General features: G+C 39.6%; 2 protein-coding genes across 8 annotated transcripts in view; one reads left to right on the top strand and one right to left on the bottom strand.

The window, feature by feature from the left end:
- LOC128694712 (probable pyruvate dehydrogenase E1 component subunit alpha, mitochondrial) overlaps positions 1–20,942 on the bottom strand; it is a 147,848-nt gene that overhangs the window by 119,220 nt on the left and 7,686 nt on the right. The gene's annotated exons all lie outside the window — the stretch shown is intronic.
- Positions 14,239–20,942, top strand: part of l(1)G0289 (lethal (1) G0289) — a 77,429-nt gene continuing 70,725 nt past the window's right edge. For 5 of the 6 annotated variants that reach the window (XM_053784959.2, XM_053784958.2, XM_070095713.1 and 2 more), the window contains exon 1: positions 14,239–14,368. In XM_053784959.2, coding sequence (XP_053640934.1) covers positions 14,263–14,368 — 106 coding nt within the window. In that variant the 5' untranslated portion in view covers positions 14,239–14,262. The remainder of the gene's footprint in view (positions 14,369–20,942) is intronic. The other variant, XM_070095710.1, reaches the window with a different exon arrangement.

The raw sequence follows: 20,942 nt of genomic DNA, 5'->3' as shown, positions 1-20,942 counted from the left end.
ACCCAGTAGCATGAATCACACCACAGTAATACACCCAGTAGCATGAATCACACCACAGTGATACACCCAGTAGCATGAATCACACCACAGTAATACACCCAGTAGCATGAATCACACCACAGTAATACACCCAGTAGCATGAATCACACCACAGTAATACACCCAGTAGCATGAATCACACCACAGTAATACACCCAGTAGCATGAATCACACCACAGTAATACACCCAGTAGCATGAATCACACCACAGTAATACACCCAGTAGCATGAATCACACCACAGTAATACACCCAGTAGCATGAATCACACAGTAATACACCCAGTAGCATGAATACAGTAATACACCCAGTAGCATGAATCACACCACAGTAATACACCCAGTAGCATGAATCACACCACAGTAATACACCCAGTAGCATGAATCACACCACAGTAATACACCCAGTAGCATGAATCACACCACAGTAATACACCCAGTAGCATGAATCACACCACAGTAATACACCCAGTAGCATGAATCACACCACAGTAATACACCCAGTAGCATGAATCACACCACAGTAATACACCCAGTAGCATGAATCACACCACAGTAATACACCCAGTAGCATGAATCACACCACAGTAATACACCCAGTAGCATGAATCACACCACAGTAATACACCCAGTAGCATGAATCACACCACAGTAATACACCCAGTAGCATGAATCACACCACAGTAATACACCCAGTAGCATGAATCACACCACAGTAATACACCCAGTAGCATGAATCACACCACAGTAATACACCCAGTAGCATGAATCACACCACAGTAATACACCCAGTAGCATGAATCACACCACAGTAATACACCCAGTAGCATGAATCACACCACAGTAATACACCCAGTAGCATGAATCACACCACAGTAATACATCCAGTAGCATGAATCACACCACAGTAATACACCCAGTAGCATGAATCACACCACAGTAATACACCCAGTAGCATGAATCACACCACAGTAATACACCCAGTAGCATGAACCACACCACAGTAATACACCCAGTAGCATGAATCACATCACAGTAATACACCCTGTAGCATGAATCACACCGCAGTAATACACCCAGTAGCATGAATCACACCACAGTGATACACCCAGTAGCATGAATCACACCACAGTAATACACCCAGTAGCATGAATCACACCACAGTAATACACCCAGTAGCATGAATCACACCACAGTGATACACCCAGTAGCATGAATCACACCGCAGTAATACACCCAGTAACATGAATCACACCACAGTGATACACCCAGTTGCATGAATCACACCACAGTAATACACCCAGCAGCATGAATCACACCCCAGTAATACACCCAGTAGCATGAATCACACCACAGTGATACACCCAGTTGCATGAATCACACCGCAGTAATACACCCAGTAACATGAATCACACCACAGTAATACACCCAGCAGCATGAATCACACCACAGTAATACACCCAGTAGCATGAATCACACCACTGTAATACACCCAGTAGCATGAATCACACCACAGTAATACACCCAGTAGCATGAATCACACCACAGTAATACACCCAGTAGCATGAATCACACCACAGTAATACACCCAGTAGCATGAATCACACCACAGTAATACACCCAGTAGCATGAATCAAACCACAGTAATACACCCAGTAGCATGAATCACACCACAGTAATACACCCAGTAGCATGAATCACACCACAGTAATACACCCAGTAGCATGAATCACACCACAGTAATACACCCAGTAGCATGAATCACACCACAGTAATACACCCAGTAGCATGAATCACACCACAGTAATACACCCAGTAGCATGAATCACACCACAGTAATACACCCAGTAGCATGAATCACACCACAGTAATACACCCAGTAGCATGAATCACACCACAGTAATACACCCAGTAGCATGAATCACACCACAGTAATACACCCAGTAGCATGAATCACACCACAGTGATACACCCAGTAGCATGAATCACACCGCAGTAATACACCCAGTAGCATGAATCACACCACAGTAATACACCCAGTAGCATGAATCACACCACAGTAATACACCCAGTAGCATGAATCACACCACAGTAATACACCCAGTAGCATGAATCACACCACAGTAATACACCCAGTAGCATGAATCACACCACAGTAATACACCCAGTAGCATGAATCACACCACAGTAATACACCCAGTAGCATGAATCACACCACAGTGATACACCCAGTAGCATGAATCACACCATGACTCACACCACAGTAATACACCCAGTAGCATGAATCACACCACAGTAATACACCCAGTAGCATGAATCACACCACAGTAATACACCCAGTAGCATGAATCACACCACAGTAATACACCCAGTAGCATGAATCACACCACAGTAATACACCCAGTAGCATGAATCACACCACAGTAATACACCCAGTAGCATGAATCAAACCACAGTAATACACCCAGTAGCATGAATCACACCACAGTAATACACCCAGTAGCATGAATCACACCACAGTAATACACCCAGTAGCATGAATCACACCACAGTAATACACCCAGTAGCATGAATCACACCACAGTAATACACCCAGTAGCATGAATCACACCACAGTAATACACCCAGTAGCATGAATCACACCACAGTAATACACCCAGTAGCATGAATCACACCACAGTAATACACCCAGTAGCATGAATCACACCACAGTAATACACCCAGTAGCATGAATCACACCACAGTAATACACCCAGTAGCATGAATCACACCACAGTAATACACCCAGTAGCATGAATCACACCACAGTAATACACCCAGTAGCATGAATCACACCACAATGATACACCCAGTAGCATGAATCACACCGCAGTAATACACCCAGTAGCATGAATCACACCACAGTAATACACCCAGTAGCATGAATCACACCACAGTAATACACCCAGTAGCATGAATCACACCACAGTAATACACCCAGTAGCATGAATCACACCACAGTAATACACCCAGTAGCATGAATCACACCACAGTATCACAATATCCAAAAAAATGAAGATCTGTTAACTATTTTCTATTTTGCTAACCATAGTTTTGGAACCGAGTCACCAGTCAAGGAAGGTTCCTTGACGCTGGTCAGGGGCTCTAGATCCAGGGAACTGGATCTATGCTCCAGTTCCCTGAATTTAGCCTGAATACCTTCCTCATCCCCCCTTCCAGAGGCGCTGTATAATCCTACGTGTTTAGCGCTTCCCCCTTGATAATACTAATAATAATTATAATAATAATAACAATAATGATTGAACATTAAAATGGTATAAAATACCGACAGGTTGTTAGGTAAGACACATATGCAACAGTTAGGTATCTTTATTATGAAACGTTTCGCCTACACAGTAGGCTTCTTCAGTCGAGTACAGAAAAGTTGATAGAAGCAGAAGATACTTTAAGGGTGATGGACTGATTACATCGTCTTCAAGTATCTTCTGCTTCTATCAACTTTTCTGTACTTGACTGAAGAAGCCTACTGTGTAGGCGAAACGTTTCATAATAAAGATACCTAACTGTTGCATATGTGTCTTACCTAACAATAACAATAATAACCGAACCGAGTCTAGTTTCGAAAAGAAATTACAAAAAAGTGTCCAATATGTACCGACGTGAGTACTTAAGGTAATTTTTAGTTGTACAAATTGTGGGAACGCTTTTATTTTTTTTTTTACTCTAGAATAAACATATATAGAAGCCGTAATTGTTACATTAAACCTAACCTCAACTAACGTAATCCAATGTAATCCAACCAAACCCAACCTAACGTTATCCAATGTAATCCAACCAAACCAAACCTAACGTTATCCAATGTAATCCAACCAAACCAAACCTAACGTTATCCAATGTAATCCAACCAAACCCAACCTAACGTTATCCAATGTAATCCAACCAAACCAAACCTAACGTTATCCAATGTAATCCAACCAAACCCAACCTAACGTTATCCAATGTAATCCAACCAAACCAAACCTAACGTTATCCAATGTAATCCAACCAAACCCAACCTAACGTTATCCAATGTAATCCAACCAAACCAAACCTAACGTTATCCAATGTAATCCAACCAAACCAAACCTAACGTTATCCAATGTAATCCAACCAAACCCAACCTAACGTTATCCAATGTAATCCAACCAAACCCAACCTAACGTTATCCAATGTAATCTAACCAAACCTAAACAAAGGTAACCCAAAGTAACAATGAAATACAACCTAACGTGACCCAACTTAAGCAAAAAAACCCAATCTAACACAGCGCAGTGAGACCCAATCTAACGTAGCCCAACGTATTATTATAATCAAAACCAAGCGCTAAACCCAATAGAGTCAACACCGGTGGGAACCACTGGCCCATGCTAGGCAGGTCCAGTTACCTAACAAGTCCAACTTAACTTGACCCATCGAGTAATTAATCAACACCGGTACTTACATTTACTCTGTTGTTCTACTACAGGTTTCTCTTGTCCGCCAAAGGTGGGAAATATAGCCTAAATTTTAGGCCATATTTATCTTTTAGGCCCTAAAAGATAAATTCACGCTTATTATTACACCCGTGGCTCTGCCTGGAGGTTATTCCGGGGATCAACGCCCCCGCGGCCCGGTCCATGACCAGGCCTCCCGATGGATCAGGGCCTGATCAACTAGGCTGCTACTGCTGGCCGCACGCAGTCCAACGTACGAACCACAGCCCGGCTGATCCGGCACTGACTTTAGGTATCTGTCCAGCTCTCTCTTGAAGGCAGTCAGGGGTTTATTGGCAATTCCCCTAATGCTTGATGGGAGGCTGTTGAACAGTCTCGGGCCCCGGACACTTACGGTGTTTTCTCTTAGTGTACCAATGGCGCCCCTACTTTTTATTGGGGGCATTTTGCATCGCCTGCCCAGTCTTTTACTTTCGTAGGGAGTGATTTCTGTGTGCAGATTTGGGACCATTCCTTCCAAGATTTTCCAAGTGTAGATTATGATATAATCTACAGTTGGTGTTGGTATTATTGCCACTGGTGAGGCTACTGAATACTAACCGCTGATTGGCCCCCTTCCTGGAGTTTACCTGGAGAGAGCTCTGGGGGTCAACGCCCCCGCTGCCCGGTCTGTGACCAGGCCTCCTGTTGGATCAGAGCCTGATCAACCAGGCTGTTACTGCTGGCTGCACACAATCCAACGTACGAGCCACAGCTCGGCTGGTCAGGTACCGACTTTATGTTCTTGTTCAGTGCCTGCTTGAAGACAGCCAGGGTGTTACAAAAAAAGCGATTCTAAAAGCTTAGAGATCTTCAGTGAATACTAGAAAGGACTGCCCTTCTAGCATCCAGCCTGTTACTGGGTTTTCGTAACAATTAGTCAGTATCCTTGTCCAATTATCCATTAGAAGTCAGTATGATTCAATAGTGCTTCAGGATTACAACTGGTAGGCTACTAACTAGAGAAATTAAAATTTAATAAATTTATTAATTTAGTTGTCTAGGCGTATATCAAATTAAATTAAATTAATCACATTAATCAAAATAATATTAATCACTTCTCTCGTGTACAGTATTATTGTGCTGAAAGCACATATCACATTTATAATTCTTAAGTACCGTCTGGTACATTAACATTTAATAATACAATATACAAATAAGTGTGTGTATGTGTGTAAGTGCTCTAAGTAATTCGCTATGTCTCACGACTCGACTAGACTTAAACAAAGTCCTCAGATAAACTAACTTCTTGACCAACTGGCAATCAGAACAGTCTGCTTGAACAACAAATAGAATGCTAAGCCCAATAGCAATATGACAAGCAACTGCGACACAGAATCAGGAACAAGGAGATAATATAACGACACTAAGTAGGGACCATCAGCAGATCCTCCACAAGTCACCAAACTCCCATAATACTGAATCTAAGTTCAGCATAAGAAAATCACCGACTGTGATAATACACAGATACCAGTACAAGTTAGGTCAGAAGCTACAGCTCAGGACCTGAGTTGCTCAGAGTGTCTAAGCGACACACAACCTCATTACAACGTCGAAAATCACTAAGTCTCGACAGTGTTCTGTGAACAGAGTTCTACAGAACATACAACAATAATGAGACAAGAGACGATCTTCCAACAAGGGCCAATAAGGGAGATTTAGGCTCGTCTTGTCTAGAATACGTCCAACCACCCAGCGAGTCTAGACCAGACTGAATACTTCAGGCGAGGTGAGAACCCCCCCCCTCGATCACGTGATAGCTCCATGGACAGTTGCTGACCAGCAACAGAGAAGCCGGCAGAGTAACGAGCCACAAGCGATAATTACAGTAGTTAGATAATCAAGATTTGAACTATGAGCACATAATATATGTGTTACATCCTACCTAACAACATAACTAAGTCAAATAATAATATAAAGCAATATATTCACGATTTAGCTATTATCGCAAATATAAGCAATATAAAATTACATGAAAAGGTAATATATATATATATATATATATATATATATATATATATATATATATATATATATATATATACATTGTAACCCATTCAGGGGTTGCAACACAGGGGACTATTGGTAACACCCAGGTACCTACTTGCTGCTAGGTGAACAGGACAACAGGTGTAAGGAAACGCGTCGAAATGTTTCCACCCGCCGGGAATCGAACCCGGGCCCTCCATGTGTGAAGCGGGAGCTTTAGAAAGCAGGCCACCAGAAAGAGCTGTAGAAGGAACGTTGTAGGTACCTGATCACATCTGTAGCTTACTACAAGCCCCAGAAAACAAACCATGAAGTATCTTGCAGCGGAGTGTAGAGTAACCTTTACATCCTATCTATATACGTAGCTAAAGATATAAGACAAATAATAATAATAATATAAATCACAATGTCGTCGCTTTAGCTATTAACGAAAACAACATTTGCAATATTACATTAAAGGGGAAATATTTTTAATAATTTGTGTCATTTTTCTGAGGCCTCAACACAGTGGTGTGTGTGAAGATGGTATACCCTGGAGGGTATACCAGGGATCCTTGACAGTCACCTCATCCACATATCCCCCCAGCACATCCTCACTCCCATCCTACACGTCATTCACGGAAAACTTTTCACTACAAATAGTGTTTGGGACTATGGTGTCACCAATAGTTGTTACTTTTGACAACTGGTATATGGAACGAGATGTGTATGTCTCTCAGTGTATATATGGTGTTTTTTATTTAGGGTTAACAAATAAGTTGAAGTTTTCCAGTGGTGTTACATGGTACATAATATAGAATTTAACTATAGATAACTCACGAAGAGTATACGTTAATCCCATTTTTTAGGTATTACAGTATTCTTGAATGATGATATACAGAGGACTTGGGTAGCTTTGGGTAGGAGCGTTTTGATAAGGACCTGCCTTGTATGGGCCAGTAGGCCTTCTGCAGTGTTCCTCCATTCTTACGTTCATGTTGACCTTCGTGTAGTCGATAGGACTTAAACCTAATAAACCAACCATTTCGGAATTATAATGCATTTGATATAATTATCGAATGTTTTTTTTGTTTTTACAAAATTCAGTTTAGGTATATTACTATATGTAGGTTCATACATCCCATGGTGTAATAGTGAACTGACAGGAAAATGAGCGGCAATAAGGTTTGATCCAAGGAAGGAGAAGGTAGGTTTATTTAGGCACAGGTATACATAAGTACAATTATCATGCATAGTTTAACATATGTAAATTACCCGGGATAACCCAAGAAAGTCAGACAAAGTGACTTATTTCCACTGGCGTCCTTGTAATATCTTTGGATCAAGAGCTCTTCACTAGAATCAAGAAAAAAACCTCAACTAACCTTCCCTCACCTCCGGGGAAGCAACGATGAGAACAATATTGAAACGTAATATTTCTGCAGCAGCTTCAGGTGCCTGCGTGAAGAGTGCAGTCACGTGACTCCAGTAATTGTATCCGCCATGTTGACAGTCAAATACTCCCTCTGTAGATGAATGGTTCAAAGAACCGACATGTTGTTAAATTGGACACATGTGCAACTCTTGGGTATCCTTATTGGGGAAACGTTTCGCCACACAGTGGCTTCATCAGTCCATACAAAGAATAAACTTGAAGAACAGGAGGAGAATGAGGTAATCAGTTCTATTCAAAATTGATGGACTGACCACATCGACTCAAGGCTGAGGGACTGATTACCTCATTCTCCTCCTGTTCTTCAAGTTTATCCTTTGTATGGACTGATGAAGCCACTGTGTGGCGAAACGTTTCCTCAATAAGGATACCCAAGAGTTGCACATGTGTCCAATTTAACAAATACTCCCTCTGCCATCACTATCCGTCTGGCGTAAAGAAGCTACACTCTGCTCACTCATCACAAGGCATCTCACACAAAAATTTCAATAAGATACAATTTGTTTCCCCAATTTGTTACATTGACTAATGGTTTCCTGAATAACTTAATAACTAATATTACCGCAATTATTATTTTCACGAGGAAGCGCTAAACCCATTGAAGGGGTACAGAGCAGTATCAAATTTATTGATGTGGCTGATCTCTGTACCTTGAAATATTACTGTTCTAATTATTTTTTTTTTTGGCTGTTTTTGCCACAAAATGCGCAGCTTATATTTGCATGAGTTTTTGCAGTCCACTGTAGGACGTTCGAGTATTTCCCCCCGAAAATTAAGATTTTGGGATAAAATCAAATTTTGATGCCTAAAGTGACGGGGAATCGTTCAACAGTCGCTGACAGTCTTGATATAGTGATAACCTCGGCAGGTAACTTGACCAACTGCTGCTTCATATTCCTGCAGTGATTGTATTAAGCAACTGGCTATCATATTCAAGCCACATACAGCACTGTACTCGTGTATAATACATTTATTCAACCAATGTATAACTTTTACACAACAGTGCAAATCAGTTTTAAGAAAAATGTAAAAAATATAATAGAAATAAATATATATATAAAAGAAGTAAGGGCGCCTGTCACCTATATACTACCAATCAAAAATAATCCCAAATACTAGGATAAATGTATATTCTGAAGTGTATGTAGACTGTGACGTATATTCCTTCACGTGTATATGCACTGCTGCTCTCAGTGCACACCTCAAAAGAGATATAAACACATCACAGTCTACACAAAATTGTTAGTATACATTATTTGATGTAATATCTTTAACTGTATTCACGCAGTATACGGTAGTATCATACACGTAGCTTCATTGCTAACGCACTTAGCTCACACACTGAGGACCGTGGTTCGCTCCCCGGTACAGGTGGAAACATTGTAGGACGTGTTTCCTTAAGCCACCTGCTGCTAATGTTAACCCATCAGGAAAATGGGTACCTGGTTGCTAGTTGACTGGTGTGGGTCACATCCTGGGACAAAACTGACCTCATTTGCCTGACTTTCTATATAGTAGTATGTCACTGATGTCAGCTATGGTCTGTATACCTTGTACATGTACTGGTAGAAATAAAGATTATTATTATTTATTACATACGAAGTATATATTACCTCTCTTTTAGTAATACTAATTAAAATTTACCACTCGGTAACCTACATCTAATCTTCCATAGCCTATTGTAAACATTAGTGTTAATTTGCCCGAAATGCACACGCATGTTAATGACTTTCTTTGTACATATCAGTATTTTATTACATGTAAACTACACGTTGTATACTTCGCAAAGAAATACAGTTGTTTATTTGTTTTGTTTGAGATGTGGATGATATAATCCACGTGTCGTCCAATGGATGTCTTTAATGAGAAACAATAAATTGGTGTTTAAGTATAATGAAATGTAAGCAACAGCAACATCAGCAGCAGCAACAGCAGCAGTAGCAGCAATATCAGAAGCAACAACAGCAGCAACATCAGCAGGAGTAACAATAGCACCAGCAGTAACAGCAGCAACATCAGCAACAGCAACATCAGCAGCAACAACAGCAGAGGAGCAGCCCCAGCAGCTGCCGCAGCAGCAACATCAGCAGTAACAACAGCAGAGGAGCAGCCCCAGCAGCTGCCGAAGCAGCAACAGCAACAGCAACATCAGCAGAAACAACAGCAAAGGAACAGGCCCAGCAGCTGCCGCAGCAGCAACATCAGCAGCAACAACAGCAGAGGAGTAGCCCCAGCAGCTGCCGCAGTAACAACAGCAACATCAGCAGCAGCAACAACAGCAGAGAAGCAGCAGCAGCAGCAGCTGCCTCCACCGCAGCAGCAACAACAGCAGAGAAGCAGCAGCAGCAGCAGCAGCTGCCTCCACCGCAGCAGCAACAGACGACGACATCCAAACCTGTTTTGTGCTCTCCTGACTTTATTTATAAATGACAGAATTATAACAAAACCTCCACACACGTATATCAGAAAAAACATAAAAATACAAACCCTAGTAAAAAATATAATTTCCCACTATGGCCACTAACAAAAACGAAGCAATTTTTTTTCTTAGATATATTTTTAGACATTATAAAGCTATAGTAATTTCACGGAATATTTTTTAAATGGATTCAACAAGAAGGTTGCGAGATAGAAGAGCAATGTGTACAGTGTGATGAGTTGAGAGAGACAAGTGTAAGTGTGGCATGGCTGGTCATTCCTGCTTCCCGGCCTATTGAATCCATCACTCCACATCCCCCTACTCCTCTGACGCAATGTTCCACCTCATATACACTCCCCCCCCCCCAGTCAATTGTCTTCCTGCAACAACATTCACTATTTCCCACATCTCTCCCTCTTATGCCGGGGCTCCTTGAGATTGACTAGACTTGCTTCAGTTTTTAAACCCAGATTTAGTAACTTGGGAAAGATAGGTAGTGTGGTTTATTTCCACTGGTGGTCCTTGGGTCTTACATAATGTGAAGTCACCCTGTTCACCTGTGTTCACCTGCTAGTAGGTGAACACGGGTAGCAGATGTAAGGAGACTTGTCCCTAATTGTGACCTCGCCTAACATTCTATGACACGTTGATAAATTAGACACATGTGCAACTCTTGGGTATCTTTATATAAAGATACCCAAGAATTGCACATGTGTCTAATTTATCAACATGTCGGTTCTCTGAACCATTCATCTACAAATTCTATGACACAGCTACAAGACATGAAAACTTGAGGGTATCATCATACAAAGGTATTACGATGTATTTAAGTAGTTTGTCGGTTATGCCGTACCTGTACTTAAACCCCTGACTCATTGATTTTTCTGTAATCTAGCTGAATCAAATTATTTTCTTAACACATCAGGTTAACTTTGGTATGATTCATCAGGAAATGGGACGAGTATTTCCTGACGCGGGTCTTGTCATATGATGACCCGCCACTGGAGCTTTTGGTCATCTGACCGAGACCTTCCACTGGCTTACCCCTTTAAAAACTAAGGCTAATAACTGCAGTTTTACAGAATCACGTGTTAATAAAGTTTTACAAACAGAAACAGGTGTTGATAAAATTATTAAAATTTCTGATAAATCACCAAGATGAATTGTGTCTGGGCAAAGAATTTGTAGCCCTAACAGGGTCATGTGTTCATTTTTTTTTACGAACTAGGATAATTGTGGTTCTTTGCCGCCTATATCAGCTAACTCGTACATGAAAATTTTTTAGTAAGTTTATTTGGGTATAGATACACATAAATAGTTTTTTTTTTTTTGCATAATTTTCAAGCAACAGTTGGTAATGTTTTCATTTCACTGAATATTTTCCTGAGTCACACCACCAGCCTCATACTGCAGTAGTGAAAGGTTATTTTCGCTTTTGAAATCTAGTAAAAAGTGCTTTACGTGCTACAGTGGTTCAAGAAATTTTTAAATCTTATGCTTTTATATAATAAATGAGAGACGGTAAATTTGTTATTTTACATTTTTTCCCAGTTCATCTGGAAAGTTTGTTTTGGAAAAGTCTCGCCGAGATTTTATCTGATGATATATTTATACTCTAAAAATAAAACAATATCTAAGCTACGTGCATTGGCTTTGTTGAGTACTTTAATAAAATTATGTAAGATTTTAATGGAATAATATTTATAATTTTAGCTCAGGCCCCCCAGCTCTGGGTCTAGTTTTGTTGCAAATCTTTTCCACCTCCAGTTTTAGAACATTTTTGAAAACGTTTCACAGCGAGGTTTGTCTAACTGAAAATGTAATGGCATTTGTATACTTGTGTCATGGAGTTGGTATCTCGGGGAAGGTACCATAGTCAGAGCTTGCTACCACCTGCAGCTTACATGACTGCCATTCCCACGATCTACCCTGGGGCGAGGAAGATGGCAGAGCAGAGGCCTAGCTTCTCCCTACGAGCCCCATGAGGGCGGGGAATGGGGTTAGGCCTGGGGACAGTTGGTCCCAGAAGATGAAGAGGTACTTGTATCTCCTCCCATGGCAGACATAGGTCTCAAGACACTCCCAAGACAGGGAGCCAAGGCCGGGTTACCATTTGGAAAAGACCCGGGCCGGGAGAGTACCGGCGAATCAAAAAGGAGAGTTGGTGTGTAATTTCATTACCTATTATGTTTTCCAGCTTGCTTGGTCAAATGTGGTTCTATGCCGATGCTGCGTACTCTATGATAAGCTTGACATATATCAAATACAAAGTCCAAGAAGATTCACTGCTAAAGTCCTTGAAGACAGGGTGATGTTCACTCCAAGGTCTGTCTTCTGGAGTATATCTGTAGTTCCTGGCATCTCAGTCTATATTCCATCTCTGGTCTTCTCTCTCCTCACCAGTTTGCATGGTCTTGACCTTTTTTGCGCTGAACTCCTATAGCCACTTGTTGACCATCGATGCAACTTGCTCACTTCCTTATGGATGTCTGTCTCTGTCCACTTCTGTTTCTGTGTTTTTCATTGGCAAACAATGATACATAGGATTCATTTCCTTCTGGTAGCTCATTTATATACATCAAGAATAGTAATGGTCATAGTACTGATCACTGAGGGATCTCACTCATTACTCTGACCATTACTATGGCCGCCTTTACCAGCATCCTATGTTCACTAGGCATTCTTGACTCACAAGCACTTTACCCTGTACCTCTGACTGCTTTTCCAAAATGTCAATTATTCTTTTCCTGGGCACATGTTACTTTTTGTTTAGTAATCCAAGCATATGGAATCGACATGCTTGTCTTACTGGCTTGATCTCTGTTATTATCTCCTGGAACTCCAGTAGGTGTGCGAGGCAGAACCTGCCTTCAACTAAACTCATTCTGGTATATGCCTGTTTGGTGGGAGGAGATGGAGCAGGATTGTGTGCAAACTACATTAGTATGTAAGACAAACTCTGTCATAGAAAAAATCATGTTGTTTTGGTGATCACTTCTCTAGTATCCCTATTTAAATTGCTCCAATGATGATTTGTATTAATTATGCATATGCAGATGTCTTGTATCTACAGATTATAAAAGATTTTCTTTTATAATCTGTAGATACTTTGTATTATTATTATTATTAAAATCAAGGGGGAAACGCTAAACCCGGAGGATTATACAGCGCCTGGGGGGGATGTGGAAGGCATTCAGGCTTAATTCGGGGAACTGGAGCACAGATCCAATTCCCTAAATCAAGAGCCCCTCACCAACATCAAGGAACCTTCCTTGAGGGGACTTCTGGATACAGTGACAAATATAATCATGACAGGTTGAGACATGTTGATTCCCTGTCAATCAGTGTGACATTAATAAACATTAATGTTATGTGCAAGTGTCGTGCATCCATTGGGAAGAGAATATGCAGACAAAAAAAAAAAGGTCCTTAGGATGACCATAAATTTGATCAGATATTTTATTTAGAATCCTTGGCAGGCTGACTGTACGTGTCCGAATGTTGATTAATTCCTTCCTGCTCTAGTCATGCCTCCTTGGTACTCCAGTCAATAGCCTCTTTCCTGCTGGCATGTGATTATCCTTGTCCTTCCATCTGTCCTAGCACAGTTAAACTTGGCAGGTTAAATGTCACCTCATTAAAAAAACCTAAGATTCTTTCCATCTCAAGATGTTCTCCTTGTCAATCTCACACAGAACATGGAAAGTAATGTATTATCATATATTTGCAACAAAATATCATTGTACAAAGTCTCTAAAATTAGCTGATGCATCGTGATAAGCATTGCTATCTAGAATGAGATATATTTGTAGAGTAATGAGTAAAAGATTAAGGCGAGGACGAGGTCGAGTGTAGGACTCGAGGCGAACAACACATGACGTCAGTGAATGTTAACATGGCGGTCGTGCGGGTCTATGTCGTCTTGATCTCCACATTTTTACTACTTTACTTTATAAATACGTCCAGTGCGCATATAAGTGGTGAGTAAAATCATGCGAGAAGGTCAGTTCTGCGAGTTACCGGAGCTGGATGCACTAGAAAAGTGACGTGAGTGCAGAATTAATGGAATAATGGGATTGCGTTGTTTTTCGCAAGGGTTACGAAGTACCTGTTGAAGGCAGCACACCTTGTGAGCTCCACCCCTGTACACCACCCCACCTCTGCTGCACCCCACCTCTACTGCACCCCACACAACCTCTACCTCAACCCTGTACTATGTACAACCTGTATGTACAGTAAGAACTAACCAGCTACCAGCAGTAATGATGTAATAAGGAGACAGGTACACAGTTTCTCACCTGTTTGTAGTCTCCTGAATGACTCTCACGGGTTTTGCACGTCATGTAAATATAATTACTAAAAGTTTGAATTGTACAAAGGTAATTTTGCTTTACAGTTGAGATATTTTATGCAAGGGGTATAAACTTAAATTAACTAAATAGTATTTCTTAACCTTATTCTGCCATCGGTACTTTGTTGACATTACGTCACGTGCATGACAAGACTCATTACTAAGTGGTTCCTTCAAGTGAGGTTCCTTGATGCTGGTGAGGGGCTGTTGATCTAGGGAATTGGATCTGTGCTCCAGTTCCCTGAATTAAGCCTAAATACCTTCCATCCCTCCCCACATGCGGGTTTAGCGCTTCTTTTTGATTATAATAATAATCCCTCACATGCGCTGTATAATCCTATGGGTTTAGCACTCCCCATGATAATAATTACTAAGTGTTGAGTGGTTCACATGTGCTGTGCAACCAAAGTAAAGGTAATATTTTCTCCCTTATCATCTGAAATGCTAGTTTCCAAAATAAATATTTATTCCATGGTGTCCCGTAGCTCGATCGCTAGCGCACTCAGCTCACACACTGAGGTCCAGGGTTCGAATCTCCTCCGGTACAGCTGAAAAACATTAGGGATGTGTTTCCATAAGACACCTGCTGTCCCTGTCCCTGTTCACCCATCAGTAAAATGGGTACCTGGGTGTTAGTTGACTGGTGTGGGTCGCACCCTGGGACAAAACTGACCTAATTTGCCCGAAATGCTCGGCATAACAAGCGGCTTTCTATATAGTAGTATGTAATTGATGTCAGCTAGGCCTGTATACCATGTACTTGTAGTAAATAAAAATATTATTATGCTTCGCATGGTTACATAGGAAAGTACTGCAACTGCACTCGAAAGGAGGGGTGGAGGATATTTGCAGTTTGGAGGGACATTCAGTCTGTTGTATCTAAATGTCTCTGGCAAGGAACTTTTAGTGTGAATGAAAGTGTTTGTTTTTCTGGTCACCCAGCCTTGGTGGGAGATGGTCAGAATGTTTATATACATATATGTATGTACGTACACGAGGCCTTCTTATACAACAGGTTACTGTTGTAAGTGAATCATAGGCTTTTTCACTTTCAAATGCATACAAAAGCCTGATAACATATTTTACACTATCATATATTAAGTGAGCAGTATAGCTAGGCCTATAAAATGCATATAAAGTACACACATTACTTACTTTAAAATATTTTCGTCCTAGCTTATAGTGAGTGGTTTATATATTTATTGTAGAAAGTCTGAATAAATGAAGAATGGATATAACTGAAAACTACTGTATTAGCAAAATGCTGTAAAGTGGGGGCTATAATCATAATTAAGCACTAAACCCCTTAAAGTCAATAATATAATATAAATTATTACAGGTCATACATATTCCATTCACAGTTGAGAGAACTGCAAACATATGTAAAGATGTAATATTAAATCATAAATACTAAATATGAATTTCTTTTTCACATTTTTTTCATTTTTTGATGTCGTGTTAGTAATACATATAACATCTACAATGTTTTTATCATATAAAACTATATTGATGTAGGTACTGACAGACAGACGATTCAGCTCATAAACAGGTGGCGTAGACTTATGGTATCAATAAATACAGTACGCTACTGCAAATGTATTTTCTCTTATGATTTTATTAATAACATTTTCTTTTCTCTAGTTTACCTTATTGTAAGAATACAATATATAATACATATACAAAATGTTATTGGTAAGGCTTCCGGTCAACAGTAGGCCATTAGTAGTTAATTTTTTGAGGAGTCAATAGTTATGTGTGTGTAGATTTTTGACCGTGGGTGGTCAGTGCCCCTAACCCCCACGTTGTTCAAGGATCAACTGTGTATAAAATCACTGCACCACAAAGAAACAAGCAGAGGTATATACACAAAAAGGTCACAGCCAGAAGGATTTGAACCCACATTTCAATGCTATCATCGAGTGTGGTTTAACTCTACATGTGACGGCTTAGACCACTCAGCTACAAATGCCTGAAAACGTTAGGTAACCTGGTTACAAGCCATGTTTCTTCCTAGTGCTGGGCACACCAGAGCCTCAGGTGTGGTCTCCAGCTATTTCATTCTTCTTTATGTTCTGGCCTCAAGTGATACTATATCAGTGCACCATGCAGAAACAATTGGAGGTGAAAGAAAGGAAAAAATCTGGATTGCCATTGTTTAGACTGGGCTACAGGATCTATTATACAGGATATGCCTAAAGTTGCAACAAAAGGAAATTGTGTGTGCTCATTTGTAGTATGTATACAGATACTATGTGAAGTATAAATAATGCAGGCTAGCAACAAGGAGGGTGTGAGTCCTGTGTTAAGGACAGACTTCTGTAAGACACTGGAAATGTATAAATTTGGAAAGTGAGGGAAATAACTGGAAACAAAGAATTTGTGAAATATGGTGAGAGGAAATACTGGTGTCATAGACTTATTTTTTCAGAATGCAGTGCGTTTCTCTGTGTTACTTATAGTAAATGGAAGAAACTTCACTAGTGAATCTTGTACAATGCGTGCCAGTTATATTGTAAACAGTTGAAGGATCATTTATGAAATACATACAGTAGAACCCCCATATCCACTGATTCGGTATCTGTGGTTTCAGTTATCCACCGTTTATTGTGGCCCAAAAATACCTCTTAGTTTTGTGTTATAAAATGGCTCCAAAATGCAAAAGTAGAGAATCAGGCAGTTCTTCAAAACCTAAGAGATGCTGTGAAGTGCTTCCCATCAGTGAAAAAGTGATAATTCTCCACTTACTGTGCATAATTTATAATTAAACTTCATAATAGGTATATGTATAGGACTAATATATAGCGTTTGCTACTATCCGTGTTTTTGGTATCCACAGCAGGTCCTTGGAACATATCCCCCACGGACACGGGGATTCTACTGTATGTGTGTAAAATTTGTACCAACTGATCAGTGATCAGGATTTCATATGCCACTAATTAAACTCTATAAGGCCTGCAACATCTGGATATCTTTATTGTAGACATTTCGCCATCCAGTGGCTTTATCAATACAGATTCTAGGACATAATTGGAAGACAGTAGAACTATATACAAAAGATGAGGTAATCAGTCCCTCAGCCTTGGAGTTAGTGTTCACAGAATTGTCGTGGAGGAGAATCTGGAGCAAAGGCAAGAAGACTGGCGGTTATATAGGCGTTATAAGGCTGAGGGACTGATTACCTCATCTTTTGTATATAGTTCTACTGTCTTCCAATTATGTCTTAGAATCTGTATTGATAAAACCACTGGATGGCGAAACGTCTACAATAAAGATATCCAGATGTTGCACATGTGTCTTAACTTTCATATTGTCGGTATTTTATACCTTTCTTGCACAACTTGTCAGACACTGCAACATTATGGAATCTTGGTTCAGAGGACATCTACAAGACCTTCTTCACGGCTGCTACAACTAACCCATCTCTTTGGGAAGGACCTACTTCCACTGGGGAATCCCGCCTACCAGTGACTATGCCCTCGTCTGCTGCACGTCCTTATCCACTGACGCCTATATAACTGCCAGTCTTCTTGCCTTTGCTCCAGATTCTCCTCCACCACGATGCTGTGAACACTAACTCCAAGGTTGAGGGACTGATTACCTCATCTTTTGTATATAGTTCCACACACACACACACGTGTCTATATATATATATATATATATATATATATATATATATATATATATATATATATATATATATATATATATATATATATATATATATACACACACATACACAGTGGACCCTTGACCAGCGATGGCATCGATTAAGGATAAATCTGACTAGCGATACATTTTATCGCAAAAAATTTGCCTCGATTAGCGCTAAAAAACTCGACCAACACTATTCATTCCGTCTGAGACGCGTCCACTTCTGGCCAGTGTTTACAAGCCAGCCAGCCACCGCGGTCGCATACAGTCGGAACATTTCATATTATCACGGCCTTTTTAGTGCAAAATAAGTCACCATGGGCCCCAAGAAAGCTTCTAGTGCCAACCCTACAGCAAAAAGGGTGAGAATTACTATGGATATGAAGAAAGAGATCATTGCTAAGTATGAAAGTGGAGTGCATGTCTCCGAGCTGGCCAGGCTGTACACAAAACCCCAATCAACCATCGCTACTATTGTGGCCAAGAAAACGGCAATCAAGGAAGCTGTTTTTGCCAAAGGTGCAACTATGTTTTCGAAACTGAGATTGCAAGTGATAGAAGATGTTGAGAGACTGTTATTGGTATGGATAAACGAAAAACAGATAGCAGGAGATAGCATCTCTCAAGCGATCATATGGGAAAAGGCTAGGAAGTTGCATGACGATTTAATTAGAAAAATGCCAGCAACTAGTGGTGATGTGAGTGAATTTAAGGCCAGCAAAGGTTGGTTTGAGAGATTTAAGAATCGTAGTGGCATACATAGTGTGATAAGGCATGGTGAGGCTGCCAGTTTGGACCAAAAAGCAGCTGAAAAATATGTGCAGGAATTCAAGGAGTACATAGACAGTGAAGGACTGAAACCTGAACAAGTGTTTAATGGTGACACTGACAATGTTGTGAAACACTTTAGGAATGTCATAAAGGAACGGGAGGTACAGGCCTCTATGGGCAGATATGTTGTGCGACAGAGGTCCAGTGACTCTCAAGCTGGTCCTAGTGGCATTAAAAGAAGGGAAGTAACCCCGAAAAAGGACTTGCCACCTCAAGTCTTAATGGAAGGGGATTCCCCTTCTAAACACTAAGACCATCAACACACTCCCCTCTTCCCATCCCATCAATCATCACCAGATCTTCAATAAAGGTAAGTGTCATGTAACTGTGCATGTCTTCTTCAGTTTGTGTGTATTAAAATTAATATTTCATGTGTTAAAATTTTTTTTTTTCCAATACTTTTGGGTGTCTTGCACGGATTAATTTGATTTCCATTATTTCTTATGGGGAAAAATAACTTGACTAACGATGAGCTCTCAGGAACGGATTAATAGCGTTAGTCGAGGGTCCACTGTATATATATATAAATATATTTATATATATATAGTTATATATATTTATAAATATATATTTATATATATATATTTGTATGTATATATACAGTGGACCCCCGGTTAACCATATTTTTTCACTCCAGAAGTATGTTCAGGTGCCAGTACTGACCGAATTTGTTCCCATAAGAAATATTGTGAAGTAGATTAGTCCATTTCAGACCCCCAAACATACACGTACAAACGCACTTACATAAATACACTTACATAATTGGTCGCATTCGGAGGTGATCGTTATGCGGTGGTCCACTGTATATATAATGTCGTGCTGAATATGTAAAACTGGTCAATTAGCAAGAACTCATTTAAAATTAAGTCCTTTTTGGAATTTTCTCTTATACGTTTAAAGATATATTTTTTTCATTAATGTTTATGTAAAAAATTTTAATTTTGCACCAAAGGAATCTTAGAAAACTTACCTAACCTTATTATAACAAGAGCAATTTATTTTAGCCTAACCCAACTAAATATATTTCAAGTACGTTTACAATAATTTAGTACTAAACAAACACAATCAAATATATTTTTTTCGTTAGGCTCAGAATGATTTTGGCGAAATTATTGCATACACAAATTTTCACTTGTCCTATATGGCAAGATGAGCGTTGCTATTTAAGCTAAGATCGCAAATTCTGCCTATTCGGCACGACATATATATGTGTATATATATATATATATATATATATATATATATATATATATATATATATATATATATATATATATAGATATATATATTATATAATATATATAGATATATTATATAATATATATATATATTATATAATATATATATTATATAATGTGTATATATATATATATATATATATATATATATATATATATATATATATACATATATATATATATATATATATATATATATATATATTAAAAACAACAGACATAGCCCCACTCCACAAAGGGGGCAGTAAAGCAATAGCAAAGAACTACAGACCAATAGCGCTAACATCCCATATCATAAAAATCTTTGAAAGGGTCCTAAGAAGCAAGATCACCACCCATCTAGAAACCCATCAGTTACACAACCCAGGGCAACATGGGTTTAGAACAGTTCGCTCCTGTCTGTCTCAACTATTGGATCACTACGACAAGGTCCTAAATGCACTAGAAGACAAAAAGAATGCAGATGTAATATATACAGACTTT

Source organism: Cherax quadricarinatus, chromosome 51, assembly GCF_038502225.1.
Source record: "Cherax quadricarinatus isolate ZL_2023a chromosome 51, ASM3850222v1, whole genome shotgun sequence".
In the NCBI taxonomy this organism is placed as follows: Eukaryota; Metazoa; Arthropoda; class Malacostraca; order Decapoda; family Parastacidae; genus Cherax; species Cherax quadricarinatus.
This window is presented reverse-complemented; position numbering and strand designations above follow the sequence as displayed.